Below are 17401 nucleotides of genomic sequence, written 5' to 3'. Positions count from 1 at the left end.
TTGTTCACTTATGTTGTGTAGTTGATGAGAAAAATAAACAGTCTGCAACCTTTTGGTCATGTCTTCAGGACATACAAGAGGGGCTTCAGGTGATTTGCCATTCTTGAAATGTGTTCATTTTCAGCTACTTTGTGAAGTCTGATGATAGATAACTAAGTTGACATGTTTATTCTAATGTAGGAACTTACAATCTGAGGACACATGGAGTGGTTGTGAGATGGCTTCATGGTGCCCTTTTGGTCACAGCGCCCTTTTGGTCACAGGAACAAGTCAAATGATGCAAGAATTGGATGAAGTGCACGTGCTTCCTTTTGATGCCTTATCTGTTAATTGCATTTGTGAACTTGTAACTTGTTTGATCTCTCTTTAATTATTGGTGGACCAATGAAACCATGTGAACTTGTAATATTTTGTGGTGGGCTGGTGGCACGTGAACTTGTAATGGACTACGTGCTTAGGAAGTTAGGAGGTTGCACCTGGAACTTATTTGCTGCATGCCTGCATGTTACATGCTGATGCAGAGATGCTACTGTTGAATTTAAGCTTGCTGGAATGAGCCAATGAGCCATCTGCCTTACTTCTGTTAGCCAATGATTTATTCTATATGTTTATGTAATTCTCGGGTATGCTTGCGGGTGTGGGTTACCCGTCGGGTACAAATTACCCGGCGGGTGCGGGTATGGAAATATTTTCCTACCCGTGTGCGGGTACGGGTAACCCGACGGGTAAAATTTACCCCTTGCGGGTGCAGGTATGGGTGGCCATTACCCGTCGGGTTTGTACCCGTTGCCATCTTGAGCCATGCATATGGGTTTCATGAAGCGGCCATGCATATGGGTTTCCTGGTTTTTCTTCTTCTTCTTTTTTTCCCTTACAACTAGGCGTATAGTCCGTGCATTTGCGCGACTAGTATTAAGAATTCAAAAATTTGCATGTTGTCATCGTAAATTATGTTTTATTGTTGGTTAAAACAATTCAAATATGATCTACCTATAATAACAATTTGATTTGTTGAGCTTTAATAATATTATGCATATAATTATTCTTATTTTTGTTTTATTTTGATTCATTGTTGTTAGGTTTAGTTTTTATTAATAGTATATGTTTGTAACTGATACATAACCAAATGATATTTTATATTTAATTTTTCATAATGGTATTGGTGGGTGATTTTTAATTAGGCACTGAGGTATTTTAGGTTAATTTTTATCATAATAGCAATGGTGGGTAATTTTATTTTTCTATTTTTCTCCGACTAATGTGGGAATTTCTAGATCTTGAGAGCGAACGTGGAGGCTCTGTTTGTTGACCAAATAATAAGATAATAGATTACAATGCAGGAGGAAGCTACTGTCTACTTGTATGGGCATCTTATATTCTTGTGTTTTCCCAGATTTCCATGTACCAATTTTTTGTTCTTTTATATTAGCTACTATATGTACGGTACGGTAGATGACAACGCAATGATGGTTAAGTTAGTTGACGAACGCATTTTTATTTTTATTTTTCTTTTGTGCATGCAAGTACTAGCACTACTCTTCAATTTTTTTTGTCCAACCCTTAAGGGTTACGTGTTATTAATTAGCTGAGCCAACACAACTACACAAGATTATATTGGGTACACCCTTTGCATCTCTACCCCTAGCACTGTTGGAGTAATGGGCTTGGCCCATTACTTCTAAAGCATTAAAAGAATTTAAAGCCCACTATTAATGCTAGGGAATCAATGCTTAATTCCGTACCGGGAATTGAGGAGGATCTCAACCGACTTAAAAGGTGGACTTCGTGTACACCACTTGTGAAGCCGGTAAGAGGAGGACGGTGAACCACACGCGCGCGCGCGCTCGCTCGCCTCGCCGGGCCGGGCCGTGGCCGAGACGAGACGAGGCGAGCGGCCGGACGAGACGTGCAGGTGCCGGTGCGGTGCGGTGCGACGTGATGTGCTGAGATGAGAAGGATGTTTTGCAGTAAAGAGTATTAAAACAGAGGGTTAATGTCATCACTAATGACCGGACATTGAAGACTCTTTATGACGCCCAGGTTCGTTGAACCTGAGGCACATTAACTGCCGCTCATCAAAGCCATTCATGATGTCCAGGTTCGTTGAACCTGAGGCATATCGTGCCTATATAAACCAGCACCCTCTCTTCTCATCCTCACTCATCTCAAGCACTCATCCAGGTACTCCTCTTCAGGAGACCTCTCCCTTCTCCCTCAGCTGCTTTCTGCCTTCCCCACCGCTAGCACTGCGCGCACAGGTCTAGCGAGAGCAGGGCCTCCGGAACCTCTGCTCGCTGAAGGTCCTGCACGGGACGCGGGCAATTAGGTTTTTGGGAAGCGTCTTGATGCGACTGCTCGCTCCCTGAACGACTCCTTCGTCTACTTCCCGGCGTAACCGCTCGTGCGAACGACTACTTCGTCTACTTCCCGGCGTAACCGTTCGTGGGACTACACTGCGAACATCTTCCTGCATCGACATAGTTCGGCTACTTCGAGCAAGACCAGTCGAATTGCATGTCTATTCCAGCTGGTAACGGCGCAACCGGTGCCTCCGGCACTGGTCCCGCCTTGGGGTACTTACTAAACCTACTCTGGTTTAATTCTTTGTTCATACTTATTAGTGAGAATAACATGAACACATGCACATATCTTGTACACACATTATCACTCATCTATATCATGAAATTGATATTAATATTTGGAATTAAAATATACCGAAAATTGCCTAGATATCTAACAATCCAAAAACCTAACTGTGTTAATAGTCTTTCGGTATCTAGCTTTGCTGCATCAATCAAACCACCACCTTTTGATGGTTCAAATTACAAACGTTGGCAAGAGCGGCTTATACTGTGGTTAACACTATCGAGAGTGATCCATGTGAAAGAGAGTAAGCCTGAACAATTCTCTCCAGAGGAAGGGAGTGCATTCGATGAGGCTGATATTCTCTTTCGAGGCTTGATCATTAGTGTTCTCGGTGATAACCTGGTGGATTCTTATATCCGGCTGCCAACTGGCAAAGCATTGTGGGATGCTCTTGAGGCTCAATATGGAGTATCTGACGCCGGGAGTGAGTTGTATATCATGGAGCAGTTCCTTGAGTACAGGATGGTCGAAGACCGTTCTGTAGTGGAACAGGCTCATGAAATACATACTCTGGCAAAAGATCTCAAAAATTGCAGCAAAGAGTCCCCATGTGTGTTACCCAATAAGTTTGTGGCCGGAGGTATAATCTCTAAGCTGCCACCTTCTTGGAGGGACTTTGCTACTTCTCTAAAACACAAGAGACAGGAGTTCACAATAGATGGACTCATAGGGACTCTTGATGTTGAGGAGAAGGCGAGAGCAAAGGACATACGTGGGAAAGGAGTTGTTGGTGCTTCAAGTGCCAATCTTGTTCAGAAGAACAACTCCCTACAAGAACAAGAAAAAGCCACCGCAGAACCAACCAAAGACTAAGAAGACAACCACTTTTAAGAAGAAGAAGAAGACGGGAGCTTGCTATGTGTGCGCTAGTACGGATCACTTTGCTGCAAAGTGTCCGAACCGCAAAGGCAACGACTCCGCTAACATGGTTATTAGCGAGCCTGGAGGAACTTCGGGGTACGGTAATTTATTACCTACTGTTCTTTCAGTCTTTGGTTCACCCGAGTGGTGGGTTGACACTGGTGCTAATATTCATGTTTGTGCTGATGCTTCTTTGTTATCTTCTTACCAGACCGGCGGGACTTCCTCCTTGCTGATGGGGAACGGATCACATGCGCGTATTCTTGGTGTTGGTACGGTAAATCTGAAGTTTACTTCGGGGAAGATCGTGCAGCTGAAGAACGTGCAAGCATGTCCCCACCATCAAGAAGAATTTAGTCAGCGGCTCTCTACTATGTAGAGATGGTTTCAAATTAGTCTTTGAGTCCAATAAATGTATCTTGTCTAAGTTTGGTACTTTTGTTGGAAAAGGTTATGAAAGCGGAGGCTTGTTCCGTCTTTCTTTGTCAGATGTTTGTAATAAAATTGCATACAATGTTATTAACGTTGATGAAACAAATGTTTGGCATTCGAGGCTTTGTCACGTTAATTTTGGTTGTATGATGCGCTTAGCTAATTTGAGCTTAATTCCAAAGTTCACTTTTGTCAAAAATTCTAAGTGTCATGTATGTGTTGAATCAAAACAAACTCGTAAGCCTCATAAGACCGCGTAGGCAAGGAGCTTGGCACCCTTAGAATTAATTCATTCCGACTTGTGCGAAATGAATGGAGTGTTGACAAATGGTGGTAAAAAATATTTCATGACTTTGATTGATGATAGTACTAGATTTTGTTACATCTATTTGTTGAAGTCAAAAGATGAAGCTTTACACTACTTTAAAATCTATAAAGCTGAAGTAGAAAACCAACTTGAGAGAAAGATCAAAAGAGTTAGGTCAGATCGTGGTGGCGAGTATTTCTCAAATTTATTTACTTTATTCTGTGAGGAACATGGTATTATTCATGAAAGGACGCCTCCCTATTCACCTCAGTCAAATGGGGTTGCCGAAAGAAAGAACCGCACTCTAACGGATTTGGTTAACGCCATGTTAGATACAGCGGGACTTTCCAAGGAATGGTGGGGTGAGGCTATATTGACTGCATGTCATGTCCTAAACCATGTTCCTACAAAGAATAAAGAGATAACTCCATTCGAGGAATGGGAGAAGAAAAGGCCAACACTGTCATACTTACGTACATGGGGTTGTTTGGCAAAAGTGAGTGTGCCAATAACCAAGAAACGTAAGGCTTGGACCTAAAACTGTGGATTGTATCTTTCTAGGTTATGCTATTCACAGCGTTGGATATAGATTTTTAATAGTGAAATCTGGAGTACCTGACATGCATGTTGGTACTATAATGGAGTCCAGAGATGCTACATTTTTTGAAAACATTTTTCCCATGAGAGATGAAACAAGTTCATCTAGGCAAGAGTTCATCGAGGATGATGGCTCTGCTGAGCCGATAGAACACAATGAACATACACTTGTAGAAAATCCTGAGGAGGATAACAATGATGCTCCGAGAAAGAGCAAGAGACTAAGGACTGTAAAGTCTTTTGGTGATGATTTCATTGTATACCTCATAGATGATACACCCAGAACTATTGAAGAGGCATATTCATCTCCTGATGCTGACTATTGGAAGGAAGCAGTAAGGAGTGAGATGGATTCTATTATGTCTAATGGAACCTGGGAGGTCGTTGAACAGTCCTTATGGATGTAAACCGGTTGGATGCAAGTGGGTGTTCAAGAAAAAGCTTAGGCCAGATGGTACTATTGAAAAGTACAAGGCTAGGCTTGTGGCCAAGGGTTATACCCAAAAAGAAGGAGAAGATTTCTTTGACACTTATTCACCAGTTGCCCGATTGACCACAATTCGATTGTTACTTTCCCTGGCAGCCTCTTATGGTCTTCTCGTTCATTAGATGGACGTTAAGACGGCTTTCCTCAATGGAGAGTTAGAAGAGGAGATCTATATGGATCAGCCGGATGGGTTTGTATCAAAGGGTCAAGAAGGGAATGGTTTGTAAGTTGTTAAAATCTTTATATAGGTCTCAAGCAAGTGCCTAAGCAGTGGCATGAAAAGTTTGATAGAACTTTGACCTCTGTCGGCTTTGTTGTGAACGAAGCTGACAGATGTGTGTACTATCGCTATGGTGGGGCTGAAGGAGTGATTTTGTGCTTGTATGTGGATGACATACTGATCTTTGGCACTAGGCCTTAATGTGATTAAGGAAGTCAAAGAGTTTTTATCTCAAAATTTTGAGATGAAGGATCTGGGAGAAGCTGATGTTATCCTTAATATAAAACTGGTAAAAGAGATCAATGGTGAGGTGATTCTTACACAGTCTCACTATGTGGAGAAGGTGTTAAGTCGCTTTGGTTATAGCGACTATAAACCTGTCTCAACACCATATGATGCCAGTTTAATTCTTAGAAAGAACAAAACGGATAATGCGAGATCAGCTGAGATATTCTCAGATCATTGGTTCATTAATGTATTTAGCGAGCTGCTACAAGACATGACATCTCGTTTGCTGTAAGCAAACTGAGCCGGTTTGTTTCAAACCCGGGAGATGATCATTGGAAGGCTCTTGAAAGAGTAATGCGCTATCTGAAGGGGACAATGAACTATGGAATTCACTACACCGGGTACCCAAGGGTACTAGAAGGGTATAGTGATTCAAATTGGATTTCTGATGCTGATGAGATAAAGGCCACAAGTGGATATGTGTTTACACTTGGTGGTGGAGCTGTTTCCTAGGAAGTCTTGCAAGCAGACCATCTTAACGAGGTCAACTATGGAAGCAGAACTCACAGCATTAGATACCGCCACTGTTGAGGCTGAGTGGCTTCGTGAGCTCTTTATGGACTTGCCGATAGTTGAAAAACTGTTACCGGCAATCCTAATGAACTGTGACAATCAAACGGTAATTGTCAAGGTGAATAGTTCAAAGGATAACATGAAGTCATCTAGACATGTGAAAAAGCGGTTGAAATCTGTCAGAAAATTGAGAAACTCCGGAGTTATAGCCCTGGACTATGTTCAGACGGCTAAAAATCTGGCAGATCAGTTTACAAAGGGTCTTTCACGAAATGTGATAGACAATGCATCTATGGAATTGGGCTTGAGACCCCACGTGAGTCATTCTATAGTGGAAACCTGTCCTATGTGATCGGAGATCCCGTGAATTAGGATGGTGAAACAAACTAAAGTCTGACTGTGAGAAGAGAACCTTTGTGAAAAGGGCTCATTCCGTGTATAAGGTGCATTTCTCTTCTAATCTGTATGGCAGGTTGGTCTATACCTTAATGTGTGCCAGGTGGTTTCTTTTAAACAAATGAGTTGTTTTCTTGAAACAAAGATGTTGTCCTACAGAACATCTGAAAGGAACGCACCTATATGAGTTTGACCACTGGTCATGGTCTATGAGAATTGGGTATTCTCTAGAAACTCATGAAGGGCCTGGAGTATGACTTATAAGCTCCAAACTGCGGGGATGCTTTTGCAGCCTAGTACCAGTGTAGGGCTCTGGTCAAACTTGTTTGCACAAAACTAGCAATTCAAGGCATAGTCCATTGCACAGTTGTGAATAAGTGTAGCCTTTGTCCTGGATGGAAGTTCAACTTAACAGTCTCTGTCGAAGTACTGGTATATCAATGAGGGAATGAGGGTATTTCTAGTATGGCTTGAATTTCTTAGGTGGGGATTGTTGGAGTAATGGGCTTGGCCCATTACTTCTAAAGCATTAAAAGAATTTAAAGCTCACTATTAATGCTAGGGAATCAATGCTTAATTCCGTACCGGGAATTGAGGAGGATCTCAACCGACACCCGAGGCCGAGATGAGGCGAGGCGCGGCGCGGTGCGGCCGGCCGGCCGGCCGGGCGGTGCGGTGCACGTGCGCATGCGCGTGCGCGGCCGGACGTGACGTGCAGGTGCCGGTGCGGTGCGACGTGATGTGCTGAGATGAGAAGGATGTTTTGCAGTAAAGAGTATTAAAACAGAGGGTTAATGTCGTCACTAATGACCGGACATTGAAGGCTCTTTACGACGTCCAGGTTCGTTGAACCTGAGGCACATTAACTGCCGCTCATCAAAGCCATTCATGATGTCCAGGTTCGTTGAACCTGAGGCATATCGTGCCTATATAAACCAGCACCCTCTCCTCTCATCCTCACTCATCTCAAGCACTCATCCAGGTACTCCTCTTCAGGAGACCTCTCCCTTCTCCCGCAGCTGCTTTCTGCCTTCCCCACCGCTAGCACTGCGCGCACAGGTCTAGCGAGAGCAGGGCCTCCGGAACCTCTGCTCGCTGAAGGTCCTGCACGGGATGCGGGCAATTAGGTTTTTGGGAAGCGTCTTGACGCGACTGCTCGCTCCCTGAACGACTCCTTCGTCTACTTCCCGGCGTAACCGCTCGTGCGAACGACTATTTCGTCTACTTCCCGGCGTAACCGTTCGTGAGACTGCACTGCGAACATCTTCCTGCATCGACATAGTTCGGCTACTTCGAGCAAGACCAGTCGAATAGCATGTCTATTCCAGCTGGTAACGGCGCAACCGGTGCCTCCGGCACTGGTCCCGCCTTGGGGTACTTACTAAACCTACTCTGCTTTAATTCTTTAGTTCATGCTTATTAGTGAGAATAACATGAACACATGCACATATCTTGTACACATATTATCACTCATCTATATCATGAAATTGATATTAATATTTGGAATTAAAATATACCGAAAATTGCCTAGATATCTAACGAGCACACCACCTATTACCTAATTTGATGCTAAACCGATGATCGTGTTGGGTCGGGCAGTGCATGCTCGCTCTTACAAAACTTGAGGCTACAAGTCAATCTCTACTAACTGAATCTATACATTATGTTTGTACATGCATGCATCATTCGAGTTCAGTTTGGTTTTAGTGAACGATTAGTAGGTGTGCTGGAGGAGGATCCGAGGATGTCAACAACAGCATCGTCAGAATCAGATACATCTTCTTCTTGGTAGTGCCGAGCTTGAGGTTGATACTGCTGCTGGCTGTCCATGTTCCATGTCCTCATCGGCTTGTGCTTGGGGCGGCGCGCTTTGTGCTGCTGCAGCACCAGCACGGAGCCGCAGCCTACCATGTCGTCCGAGGCCAGCAGCTCGCCGACGGGGCCCAGCTCCGGGCGCTCCCCGTCCAGATCTCCCATGTCGCTCGTCATGACGCCCCTGTCGCCGCCGGCCTTGCCGCCGTTGCCCACGACGAAGAGCGAGCACGCCCCCACCATGGAGCTCAGCGCGTTCACCGTCTCCGCGCCGTTGCTCACGTGCCTCTCCATGTACGCCACCTGCCCTGGCGCCACGAACCTCCCGTACATGTCCGCCATGAACTCCTCGTCCTGCATCGCCTCCTCCGCCGCCTCCTGGTTGCCCAGCAGGCCCTTCCCACTCGGGAGGAGGAACCGGCACACGGTCACCCTCGCCGACGGCTGCGTCGCCAGCCGCGCCGCGAAGGCGACGGCCTCCCTGTCGTCTTCCCCGCCGAAGAACAACGCCATCACCTCAAGTTGCTCTCCCGTGGCCTCTTGAGCGAAGGGGCGCTCCACGAGGATCCCCACCGTGCACTGAGCCCTCTGCAAGACCCGCCGGTTCAGCTGCCGCCGCCCCTCGCCCCGGCACACCATGCGCCCATCGTAGCGCTGCTCCATGTGGGAGGGCATGATCACCATGGACGCGCGCGAGTCCTCCAAGCTGTTGCGCACGTCCGTGTCCATGGACGCCAGGTTGGAGATGGCCGTCATCTGCCGCACGTGGACGGCGTTGTCGAAGGTGAAGGCCGCCACGGCGGCGGCCATCTGGTCGATCTCACGCGCGTAGCCCCACTCGTCCTCGTCCTCGCCTCCCTCACGGGCGTGGTACAGCTGGTGCGTGATGGCGTACTTGCGCGAGGTGACGAGCTCGACGAGGTGCAGGAGGTACACGGGGAGCAGCGCGCTGCCCTTGGAGAGGTTGGCGAGCGTGAGCATGGGGTGGACGCTGGCGGCGCCGTGGACGCACACGAGCACCCGGAGCTCGTCGTCCACCCGGATGTCCTGGAGGCAGCGCGAGCGGTAGCGGAAGGCGGCGCGCTGCTGGCGGACGATGGCGGCGGACGCCGGGCCGGCCATGAAGGTGTTGATGATGGATGACATGAGGAGCACCACCTGCACGGGCTCGCCCCAGACGTCGACCTTGTTCCCGAAGTTGATGGCGAGGATGTCGGAGTAGCCCTTGACGTTGAGCAACGCGCCCAGCACGACGGCCTCCCGTGTCGCCATGCCCAGCGCCCGCCCCGCCAGCACGGTGCCGGCCACCTTCCCCGCCGCGCTCAGCAGCGTGGTGACGGCGACGGCCACGACGAGCTGGACGGCGGTGAAGTTGCCGATCTTGGTGAAGTCGAGGCGAGCGCCGATGGCCGCGAAGCAGAGTGGCATGACGATCTGGTGCACGGGGTAGGCGAGGCGGTCCATGAGCGTCCGCGTCGTGGGGCCCTCACGCGGCATGGCGAGGCCGATGAGGAAGGCGGCCATGGAAGCGCTGTAGCCCAGGGCCTGCTGCACCAGGGAGAGGACCATCATGAGGAGCAGCACGCCGCACAGCTCGTACTTGCTGATGTACTGGCGGCCGCGCTTGAGCCGGTTGAGCAGACGCGCCACCCACGCGACGAGGCTCACGGCCATCCACACCGCGACCGCCAGCACCGCCAGCCTCCCGGCCTTGAGCGCCGGGGAGGGCTCGTCCTCCTTGGGCGCCTCGGCGCCGCCGTACACGGCGTGGGTGACGATGATGACGCTGAGGGCAGTGAGGCTGGCCATGTCGTTGGCGAAGGCGGCGCCGATGGCAATCTGGCCGGTCTCGGAGCCCGTGAGCTTGAGCTCGGTGACGATGCGGATGAGGACGGGCGAGGCGGTGCTGGTAAGCACGAGCGCGAAGAGCGCGGTGGAGGCGAAGATCTTGTCGGGGTGGAAGGAGCCCTGGCCCGGGTGCATGAGGCCATAGCAGAAAGGCCCGGCCAGCACGGCGAGGACGAAGCAGAGCGCGGAGCCACCGCAGGCGATGGCCAGCGACCGGCGCAGGTTGTGGCGCAGGTAGCGCAGGTCCAGCTCGAGGCCGATGAAGAACATGAAGAGCATGCGGACGAAGTAGATGGTGCCGCTGAGCGCGCTGCCGGCGTCCCGCATGCCTAGCTCCCGGAGGTCCATGGCACGGCCGAGCACCGTCGGGCCAACCATGATGCCGGCCTGCGTGCCGCGACGACGGCCGATTAATCAATAAAATTAAATACGCATGGCCAACCACTGGTCGACACGTGTGCATGCATTGCATTGCATTGCATACCAGGATGTGGGAGATGATGCTTGGCTGGCCGAGTCGTCGGAGCGCGGATTGGAAGAGGCCGGAGAGCACGAGGACGGTGGCCATGATGCCGGTGATGGCCATGATGCTGGCCATGAAGTAGGCCCCCTCGCCGACCGCGGCGGAGCACTTGGCGCCGCCGCCGTCCGCCATCGCATCCGATTGACCGACCGAGGATGGATCAGCGGGCTCCGGCCAGCCAGGCCTTGGATCCGCGCGTGCCCCAGGCCCCCTAGCATGCTGCCATTTTTACCTATATTTGCTCAACGTACCGATGATCGCGCGTGTTGGGGTCATTAGGTGCTAGCTGCATGCATGCCCTTTGCAAACTGGTGGCTACAAAAGTCGATCTTTATCACCAACTAAATATATACATGCATCGTGGTGTGTGTGTGGCGTGCATGCATGCATGCATGCATCTACATGCAATGTGTGATGCACTAGTGCCAGTTCAATTAGGCTGTCACTTGTAACTGAACCGGAGGGTGTCAAGAACAACATCAACACCGGCTGCAACAACATGGTGGTGGTGCTGAGCTTTGAGGATCCTGCATGCTGTTGTTTATCCATGCTCGCTCCTCCAAAGAGATTGTCCCAAACTTTTTGGAGAGCATCCTTGATTTCTTGGGCATCAGCAGGGCATATGATTTTATAGTATGCAATTTTTGAAGTTCTTAGTGTTTCAGTATGATGCTCATCTATCTATCTATCAATTGAATGCTGTTAAAGAGATTATATGGGATCTCAGGAGACCAGTTCCCATGAACAGACTCTTGCAGGTAGGTGTTGTTTGCACTTTTCTTAGTTTGTTAACTAAACATTTCGCTCTTTTTTCTAGAGTTGTTCATCAGTGGTTATGTTCTACTCAACTCTATTTGTGGCTATCATATCACTTGTATTTCTTATTTCAGTCTTGTTTGTTTTAAATAATTGTTTGATAGAAATGTTTGAAATGTTTTCCAAACATGCATCCCATCTTATCTTATGATTCCCTTTTAGTTGTTCCCTTTTAGTTGTATTATAATAATTCAATGAGAGGCTTAGTTGCACTTTCTTAGCTAAGTTGCCGCTACCTCATTTTGTGCCTTACATTTACATATGCAGTTCCTTTGTTCATTTGTCACAATGAACACACAACTTTCGTGGGGTGGTGTCATGTTGTGTTTTTCTTTTCTTAATAAAGATCGGGGAAGCATTACGAAATGTCTGCATCTGTTTTGATTGTTACTCAAGAAACCTACTGTAGTTTTCTAGTCGAGGGATCTATTAGAATTTTGCGCACACTATCTGCAAATGTGTTACTCATTCATTGTGGCTTATATGAATATTGCTAAAACTTACAAGTGTTTCTGTTTGTTGGTAACAGGGGGATGTTGGCTGTGGAAAAACTATTGTTGCTTTCCTGGCGTGTATGGAGGTTGTTAGTTCAGGATTTCAGGTATTGATACTACTCCACATTAATATTCTTTCCTTGTTTACTCTATATCAAAGAATTATCAATGGCATCCTGCTTGCTGAGTTATATTAAATTGTTGATGCAAACAGAACATACGAGAAAACAAACTGTCTTGTCTTTTCCCTATGGCACTTTCTTCATCATGAGATATGGTTCGATATATTAAACCTTTTTACAATTGTTTCTAGGCTGCTTTCATGGTTCCAACAGAGGTACTTGCTCTCCAGCACTACGAACACTTGACTTCATTGCTGGATAAGTTTGATGGAGATGACAAACCAAACATTGCCTTGCTTACTGGCTCAACTTCCACAAGGGAGTCAAGGATAATACGAAATGCAAGCTGTTCTCCCTATTCTTTTCACTCAAGTTCCCTATGCAAATTATAGCATTTATATTTATATATATTTTATATATCACAGGGTCTCAAAACTGGAGAGATAGCCATGGTCATTGGAACACACAGCTTGATTGCTGATAAAACTGATTTTTCAGCTTTACGTATCTCTGTTATAGATGAACAGCAGCGCTTTGGAGTTGTACAGAGAGGCAGGTTTAATAGTAAGGTAGATTGCTGAGAATTTGCTCTTTCACATTGAATGTTAACTATGCATTTCCTTTCTGTATGTTGTTTTGTTCAAGTACTGGCATGAAAACTATAATCCTTGGTGGACTTGGGGAGAAGTTTCTTGATGGATACATGTTCTGGTCTTTGGGTATTGTTAACGTGCATTTATTGTTACCATCATTTGTCAAAATCAAAATCTTACCGTTGATTAGTTATGGGTTGATTTATGCCTTTTAGTTTTCGTTTATAGTTGAACAACATTAAGTTTTGTTTACAACAACAATAACATAACCTTTTTTCCCAAGTAAGATGGGGTAGGCTAGAGATGAAACCCGAAAGAAATAAGTTCAAGGTTCAGGCACATTGATAGCTAGTCTCCAAGCGCTCCTATCCAAAGCTATCTCTTTAGAGATATTCCAATCCTTAAGGTCTCTCTTAACCGACTCATCCCACGTCAGTTTAGGTCTACCTCTACCCCTCTTTACATTATCGACCAGCTCAAGAACCCCATTACGCACCGGCGCCTCAGGAGGCCTTCGTTGGACATGTCCAAACCATCTCAGCCGATGCTGGGTAAGTTTCTCCTCAATTGGTGCCACTCCGACCCTATCCCGAATAATTTCGTTCCGGACTCTATCCCTCCTTGTGTGCCCGCAAAACCACCGCAACATCCGCATCTCTGCTATACTCAGTTGCTGGACATGTCTGTTATTCCCTGCAATCAAGGGCCAGGTAAGCAACCTGCTCACCTTCTTCTCCCTCTCCTTCGTCCAAGGTAGAAGAAGAGCTGAGCTCCTCTACACACACATACACTCACAGCTCTCTGCGTTGGCTGAGAGCTAGGGACTGGATTGTGGCAAACTGAACTTGCCTTTTCTCATTGCATTGCACTCATATTTATACACCATTTGCTACCTACTCTAAGGTGCTAATAACTTCTATCATTATCTGAACATTAGTGGCCTAGAGCCATAAGTCAACAAAGGCTGCAAGTCAACAAAAGCTGCTAGCAAACTCCAAACTTGCCTTGCTAGCAAACTGCAGACTTGCCTTGACTTAAACAGATAAGGGACAGCTGCAGATTAAGTCCTACATTACTTCCCCTAATCCTGCTGCTAGCCCTGGACCTCATCCATGCCGATCATCTTCCTCAATTCCGAGAACCGAAGACGCCCGAGCGACTTGGTGAGGATGTCAGCGAGTTGCCGTCCGGTGTCGACGAACTCGATGACAAGGTGCCCCCCATCGACGCAGTCCCGAAGAAAATGGAACTTCACATCGATATGCTTGCTTCGATCGTGAAAGACGGGGTTCTTTGCCAGCGCAATGGCCGGCTGGTTGTCCACCTTGAGTGCTGGCGGGCGAGCTTCAACGCCAGTGAGCTCACCCAACAGCCGGCGCAGCCAAACGACTTGGCACGCCGCGGTGGCCGCTGCAATGTACTCCGATTCACAGGTTGACAGCGCCACCACCTTCTGCTTCAGTGACTGCCAAGCCACCGGTGCGGTTCCAAGGGAGACGAGCACACCTGTGGTGCTCTTCCGTCCATCCACATCTCCAGCCATGTCCGCATCGCTGAATGCCGTCAGCTGAAGCCCGCCGTGCCTGGGGAAGACGATGCCCATGTCCAGAGAGCCCTGGACGTAGCGCAGCACCCGCTTGGCCGCTGTCCAGTGGTCCTCCCGCGGGTCTTCGAGGAAGCGGCTTACATACCCGACTGCGAACGTGATGTCCGGCCGTGTATGCGTTAGCCACCGCAGGCCGCCGACGATGCTCCGGTAACGCGTTGCGTCCACCCTCGCCGCCGTGCTGTTCTTCGACAGCTTGATCCGCTCCTCCATCGGCGTTGCCATGGGCTTGCAGCCCGTCATCCCGGCCTGCTCCAGCAGCTTGAGTGCATAGGCGCGCTGGCCCAGCGCGATGGAGTCCCTCCTCTACTTTACCTCGATGCCGAGGTAGTAGGAGAGTGCGCCGAGATCGCTCATCTTGAAACGAGCCGCCATCTCGCATTTGAACGCTTCAATGTCCTGCGCCCGAGCTCCGGTGACGATCAGGTCGTCCACGTACACGCCGACGATGAGCTCTTCCTTCCCCCGTCGTCGTGTGTACAGCGCATGCTCGGTGGCGCAGCGTACGAACCCAAGCTCACCCATGGTGGTGTCGAGCTTGGCGTTCCATGCCCTAGGATCTTGGCGCAGCCCATACAGAGCCTTCCGCAGCCGGAGCACCTTGTGCTCTGCCCCTGGCACCGCGAAGCCCGGCGCCTGCTTGACGAAGATTTTCTCCTCCAGGTCGCCATTCAAGAACGCCAATTTGACGTCGAGGTGATGGACCTGCCAGTCTTTTGCCGCCGCAAGAGCTAGCAGCAACCGCACCGATTCCATCCGAGCCACCGGCACGAATACTTCCTCGAAATCAATCCCTTCACGCTGCACGAAACCACGGGCAATGAGCCCAGCCTTGTGCTTGACAATGGCGCCGCGCTCGTCCCGCTTTACCTTGTAGACCCATTTCAGGCCAATCGGTCGGCATCCCGCCGGCGGATCGACCAGCTCCCAGGTGCGGTTGTCCTCGATTGACCGCATCTCCTCCATCATGGCCTTCCGCCAGTCCGCGTCACGCTCCGCAACCGCGAACGTGGCCGGCTCCTCCGCGCTCATGAGCATGAGCTCTGGATCGGTGAGACGCGAGGCCAGCCCCGGCAGCTCTGCATCACCGATGACGTCGTCCACTCGCCTGAATCGGAGCTCCTCTCCGTCGTGGTAGGCATCCACGAACTCCGAGTAGGAGGACGGGGGGGATGCGAGCTTAAGATCCGCCGCTGCTGTCGGGGTCCCCTGTTCTGGAAAAACAGGGGAGGCTGGGGACGCTGAAATCGCCTCGCCAGGACTTGGCGGAACCTCCGCCGTGCCAGGACTTGGAGGCTCCATCGCCTCCACTTCTGGCTCCTGCGCTGCCTCCTCTGCGCCACTCCGGCGCTCGATCACCAGCTGCTCGACGACGAATTCGCCCGTCAAGCCGCCGCCGGACCCCTCTTCTTCCCCTGCCGCGGGCGTGCTCCAACTCCATGCCGCCGTGCGGGCGGGCGTGTGCGCAGTGCATCGATCCCTCCCCTCGGTAGCTTTGCCTTTGCCGTTGGCCCGTTGCTTGCTCCGCATGTGTTCCCGATAGGGGCCAGGGCAGGGCCAGCCGCCGCTGCCTTCGGCTTGGGGGTATAGTTCCCGGCTTTGTGCCCGCGCTGCAGCGGCAAAGGCAGCGGCTTGGCAGCGCTGCTGGCCGGCGCGCCGCTCGATGCCCGGCAAGCGCCAGGGCACAGAACTCCACGCCTGACACCGCCGGCGTCTTTGGATCCTCTAGCCGTGGTGGCAGCGACGTTAATTCATCGTCGTTTCACACGCAAGAACTGTTTGTCGTCTCCATCCCGCTCCGCATCCTCTGCCCCCGCCCCTTCGTCCTCCGCCCCGGCCGGCGGCTCTCGCCGCCACGCCGTCCGCCCACCAACCACCCACCGCTGGTGCATCCCCGCCCTCCCCTAACCTCTCCGGCGCCACACCCCCACCTGGGACCTGGCCCGGCCACCGGCACCCACCACACTGGCCGGCGGCGCTCCGACGCGCCGTCTCGCCGCCCGCTCACCCACCACCGCTCACCGCCGGTCGATTCCTTCCCCCCCCCACCACCTTCTCTTCTAGGTCCGGTGGCCTTGGACTCCTCCGTTGCCGTCGCCGCCGCCACCACCTCCAGCAACCCCGGACCATAAGGTCCGCCGCCGCCCTCCACCACCCCGGCCGCCGGCGACCTCGCCGGCGACCGCTCCCCCCACCAACCACCCCTCACCGCCACCCCGTCCCTCTCCTGTAGCTCGCAACCGCCACCGCCCAAGCCCCTACCCCGAAGTCCGGCCACCGCGCTCGCCAGGGAAGAAGCACAGTAGCAGTGGCGCCTTCTGCGACAGCACGCATCGCACCCGCGCGCGCGATAAATAGACGCCCCACCCATCGGCGGCTTCGATCATACTCTAACTCCTATACACCGTGGAGAGGGAGCCCTCTCTGCGCTCCCTTCCCCCGGGGGCAACGCGTGGCGCCATTGGAGAGGACGCCCGATGCGGGCCGTCCGATCCGTCGCAGAGGGTCGATCCACACCGTTCCTTGGTCTTTTTGCAAATAGACCCTTCAAGTTCTTTTATTCAAACCCGCCGTCCATATATTTTTGCAAAAAAAAAACCCGCCGCGCCAACCCCCGCTACAGCCTCCCACCCCAGCGCACCCTCCCCCGACCTCCCCCGCCCCCTCCCTTAACGCTAACCCTACGGCCGCCGCGTTCCACGGCCGGTTCGATCGTGTCCCGTCGCCGCGGACGCCACCGTCAGAGCACCACTGCGGCGGTCGCACGCACAACCTCGAGCTGCAGCTCATGCCGCCGTCCTGCAGCGTCGCGGGCGGCGGTGGTGCGCCGGGAATGGCGG

The 17401-nt window shown here is 50.8% G+C and overlaps 3 protein-coding genes and 1 long non-coding RNA gene across 4 annotated transcripts; 2 read left to right on the top strand and 2 right to left on the bottom strand.

Annotated features, from left to right (window-relative positions):
• Window positions 1-7: 7 nt before the first annotated feature.
• LOC120656989 lies at window positions 8-577 on the top strand. Its single transcript, XR_005668050.1, has 2 exons — window positions 8-89; window positions 181-577. It is a non-coding gene; the product is annotated as an uncharacterized LOC120656989 (long non-coding RNA).
• A 7764-nt stretch (window positions 578-8341) lies between these two features.
• LOC120654224 (cation/H(+) antiporter 19-like) lies at window positions 8342-11062 on the bottom strand. The gene is made up of 2 exons (XM_039931748.1): window positions 10892-11062; window positions 8342-10794 (listed from the first exon to the last, which is right to left on the bottom strand). The coding sequence occupies exons 1-2, from the start codon at window positions 11060-11062 to the stop codon at window positions 8440-8442; spliced, it is 2526 nt and encodes an 841-aa protein (XP_039787682.1). The 3' UTR covers window positions 8342-8439.
• A 557-nt stretch (window positions 11063-11619) lies between these two features.
• LOC120656988 (ATP-dependent DNA helicase homolog RECG, chloroplastic-like) lies at window positions 11620-13107 on the top strand. Its single transcript, XM_039935229.1, has 4 exons — window positions 11620-11688; window positions 12276-12347; window positions 12554-12703; window positions 12788-13107. Exons 1-4 carry the CDS (start codon window positions 11671-11673, stop codon window positions 12941-12943), a joined length of 396 nt encoding a protein of 131 aa, XP_039791163.1. The 5' UTR covers window positions 11620-11670; the 3' UTR covers window positions 12944-13107.
• Window positions 13108-14048: 941 nt separating this feature from the next.
• LOC120653714 (secreted RxLR effector protein 161-like) lies at window positions 14049-14804 on the bottom strand. The gene has a single exon (XM_039931396.1). The coding sequence runs from the start codon at window positions 14802-14804 to the stop codon at window positions 14049-14051; it is 756 nt and encodes a 251-aa protein (XP_039787330.1).
• Between the last annotated feature and the right edge of the window lie 2597 nt (window positions 14805-17401).

This window comes from Panicum virgatum, chromosome 1N, assembly GCF_016808335.1.
Source record: "Panicum virgatum strain AP13 chromosome 1N, P.virgatum_v5, whole genome shotgun sequence".
Taxonomy (NCBI): Eukaryota; Viridiplantae; Streptophyta; class Magnoliopsida; order Poales; family Poaceae; genus Panicum; species Panicum virgatum.
This window is presented reverse-complemented; position numbering and strand designations above follow the sequence as displayed.

Excerpts from the sequence above, each read along its gene's own strand:
- LOC120654224 (XM_039931748.1), bottom strand. The coding sequence starts at position 11,062 with ATGGCGGACGGCGGCGGCGCCAAGTGCTCCGCCGCGGTCGGCGAGGGG. Across the intron at positions 10,795-10,891 it reads GCATCATCTCCCACATCCTG|GCCGGCATCATGGTTGGCCC; the intron begins GTATGCAATGCA and ends CGCGGCACGCAG.
- LOC120653714 (XM_039931396.1), bottom strand. The coding sequence starts at position 14,804 with ATGACGGGCTGCAAGCCCATGGCAACGCCGATGGAGGAGCGGATCAAG.
- LOC120656988 (XM_039935229.1), top strand. Across the intron at positions 12,348-12,553 it reads TTGTTAGTTCAGGATTTCAG|GCTGCTTTCATGGTTCCAAC; the intron begins GTATTGATACTA and ends AATTGTTTCTAG. Across the intron at positions 12,704-12,787 it reads AGTCAAGGATAATACGAAAT|GGTCTCAAAACTGGAGAGAT; the intron begins GCAAGCTGTTCT and ends TATATATCACAG.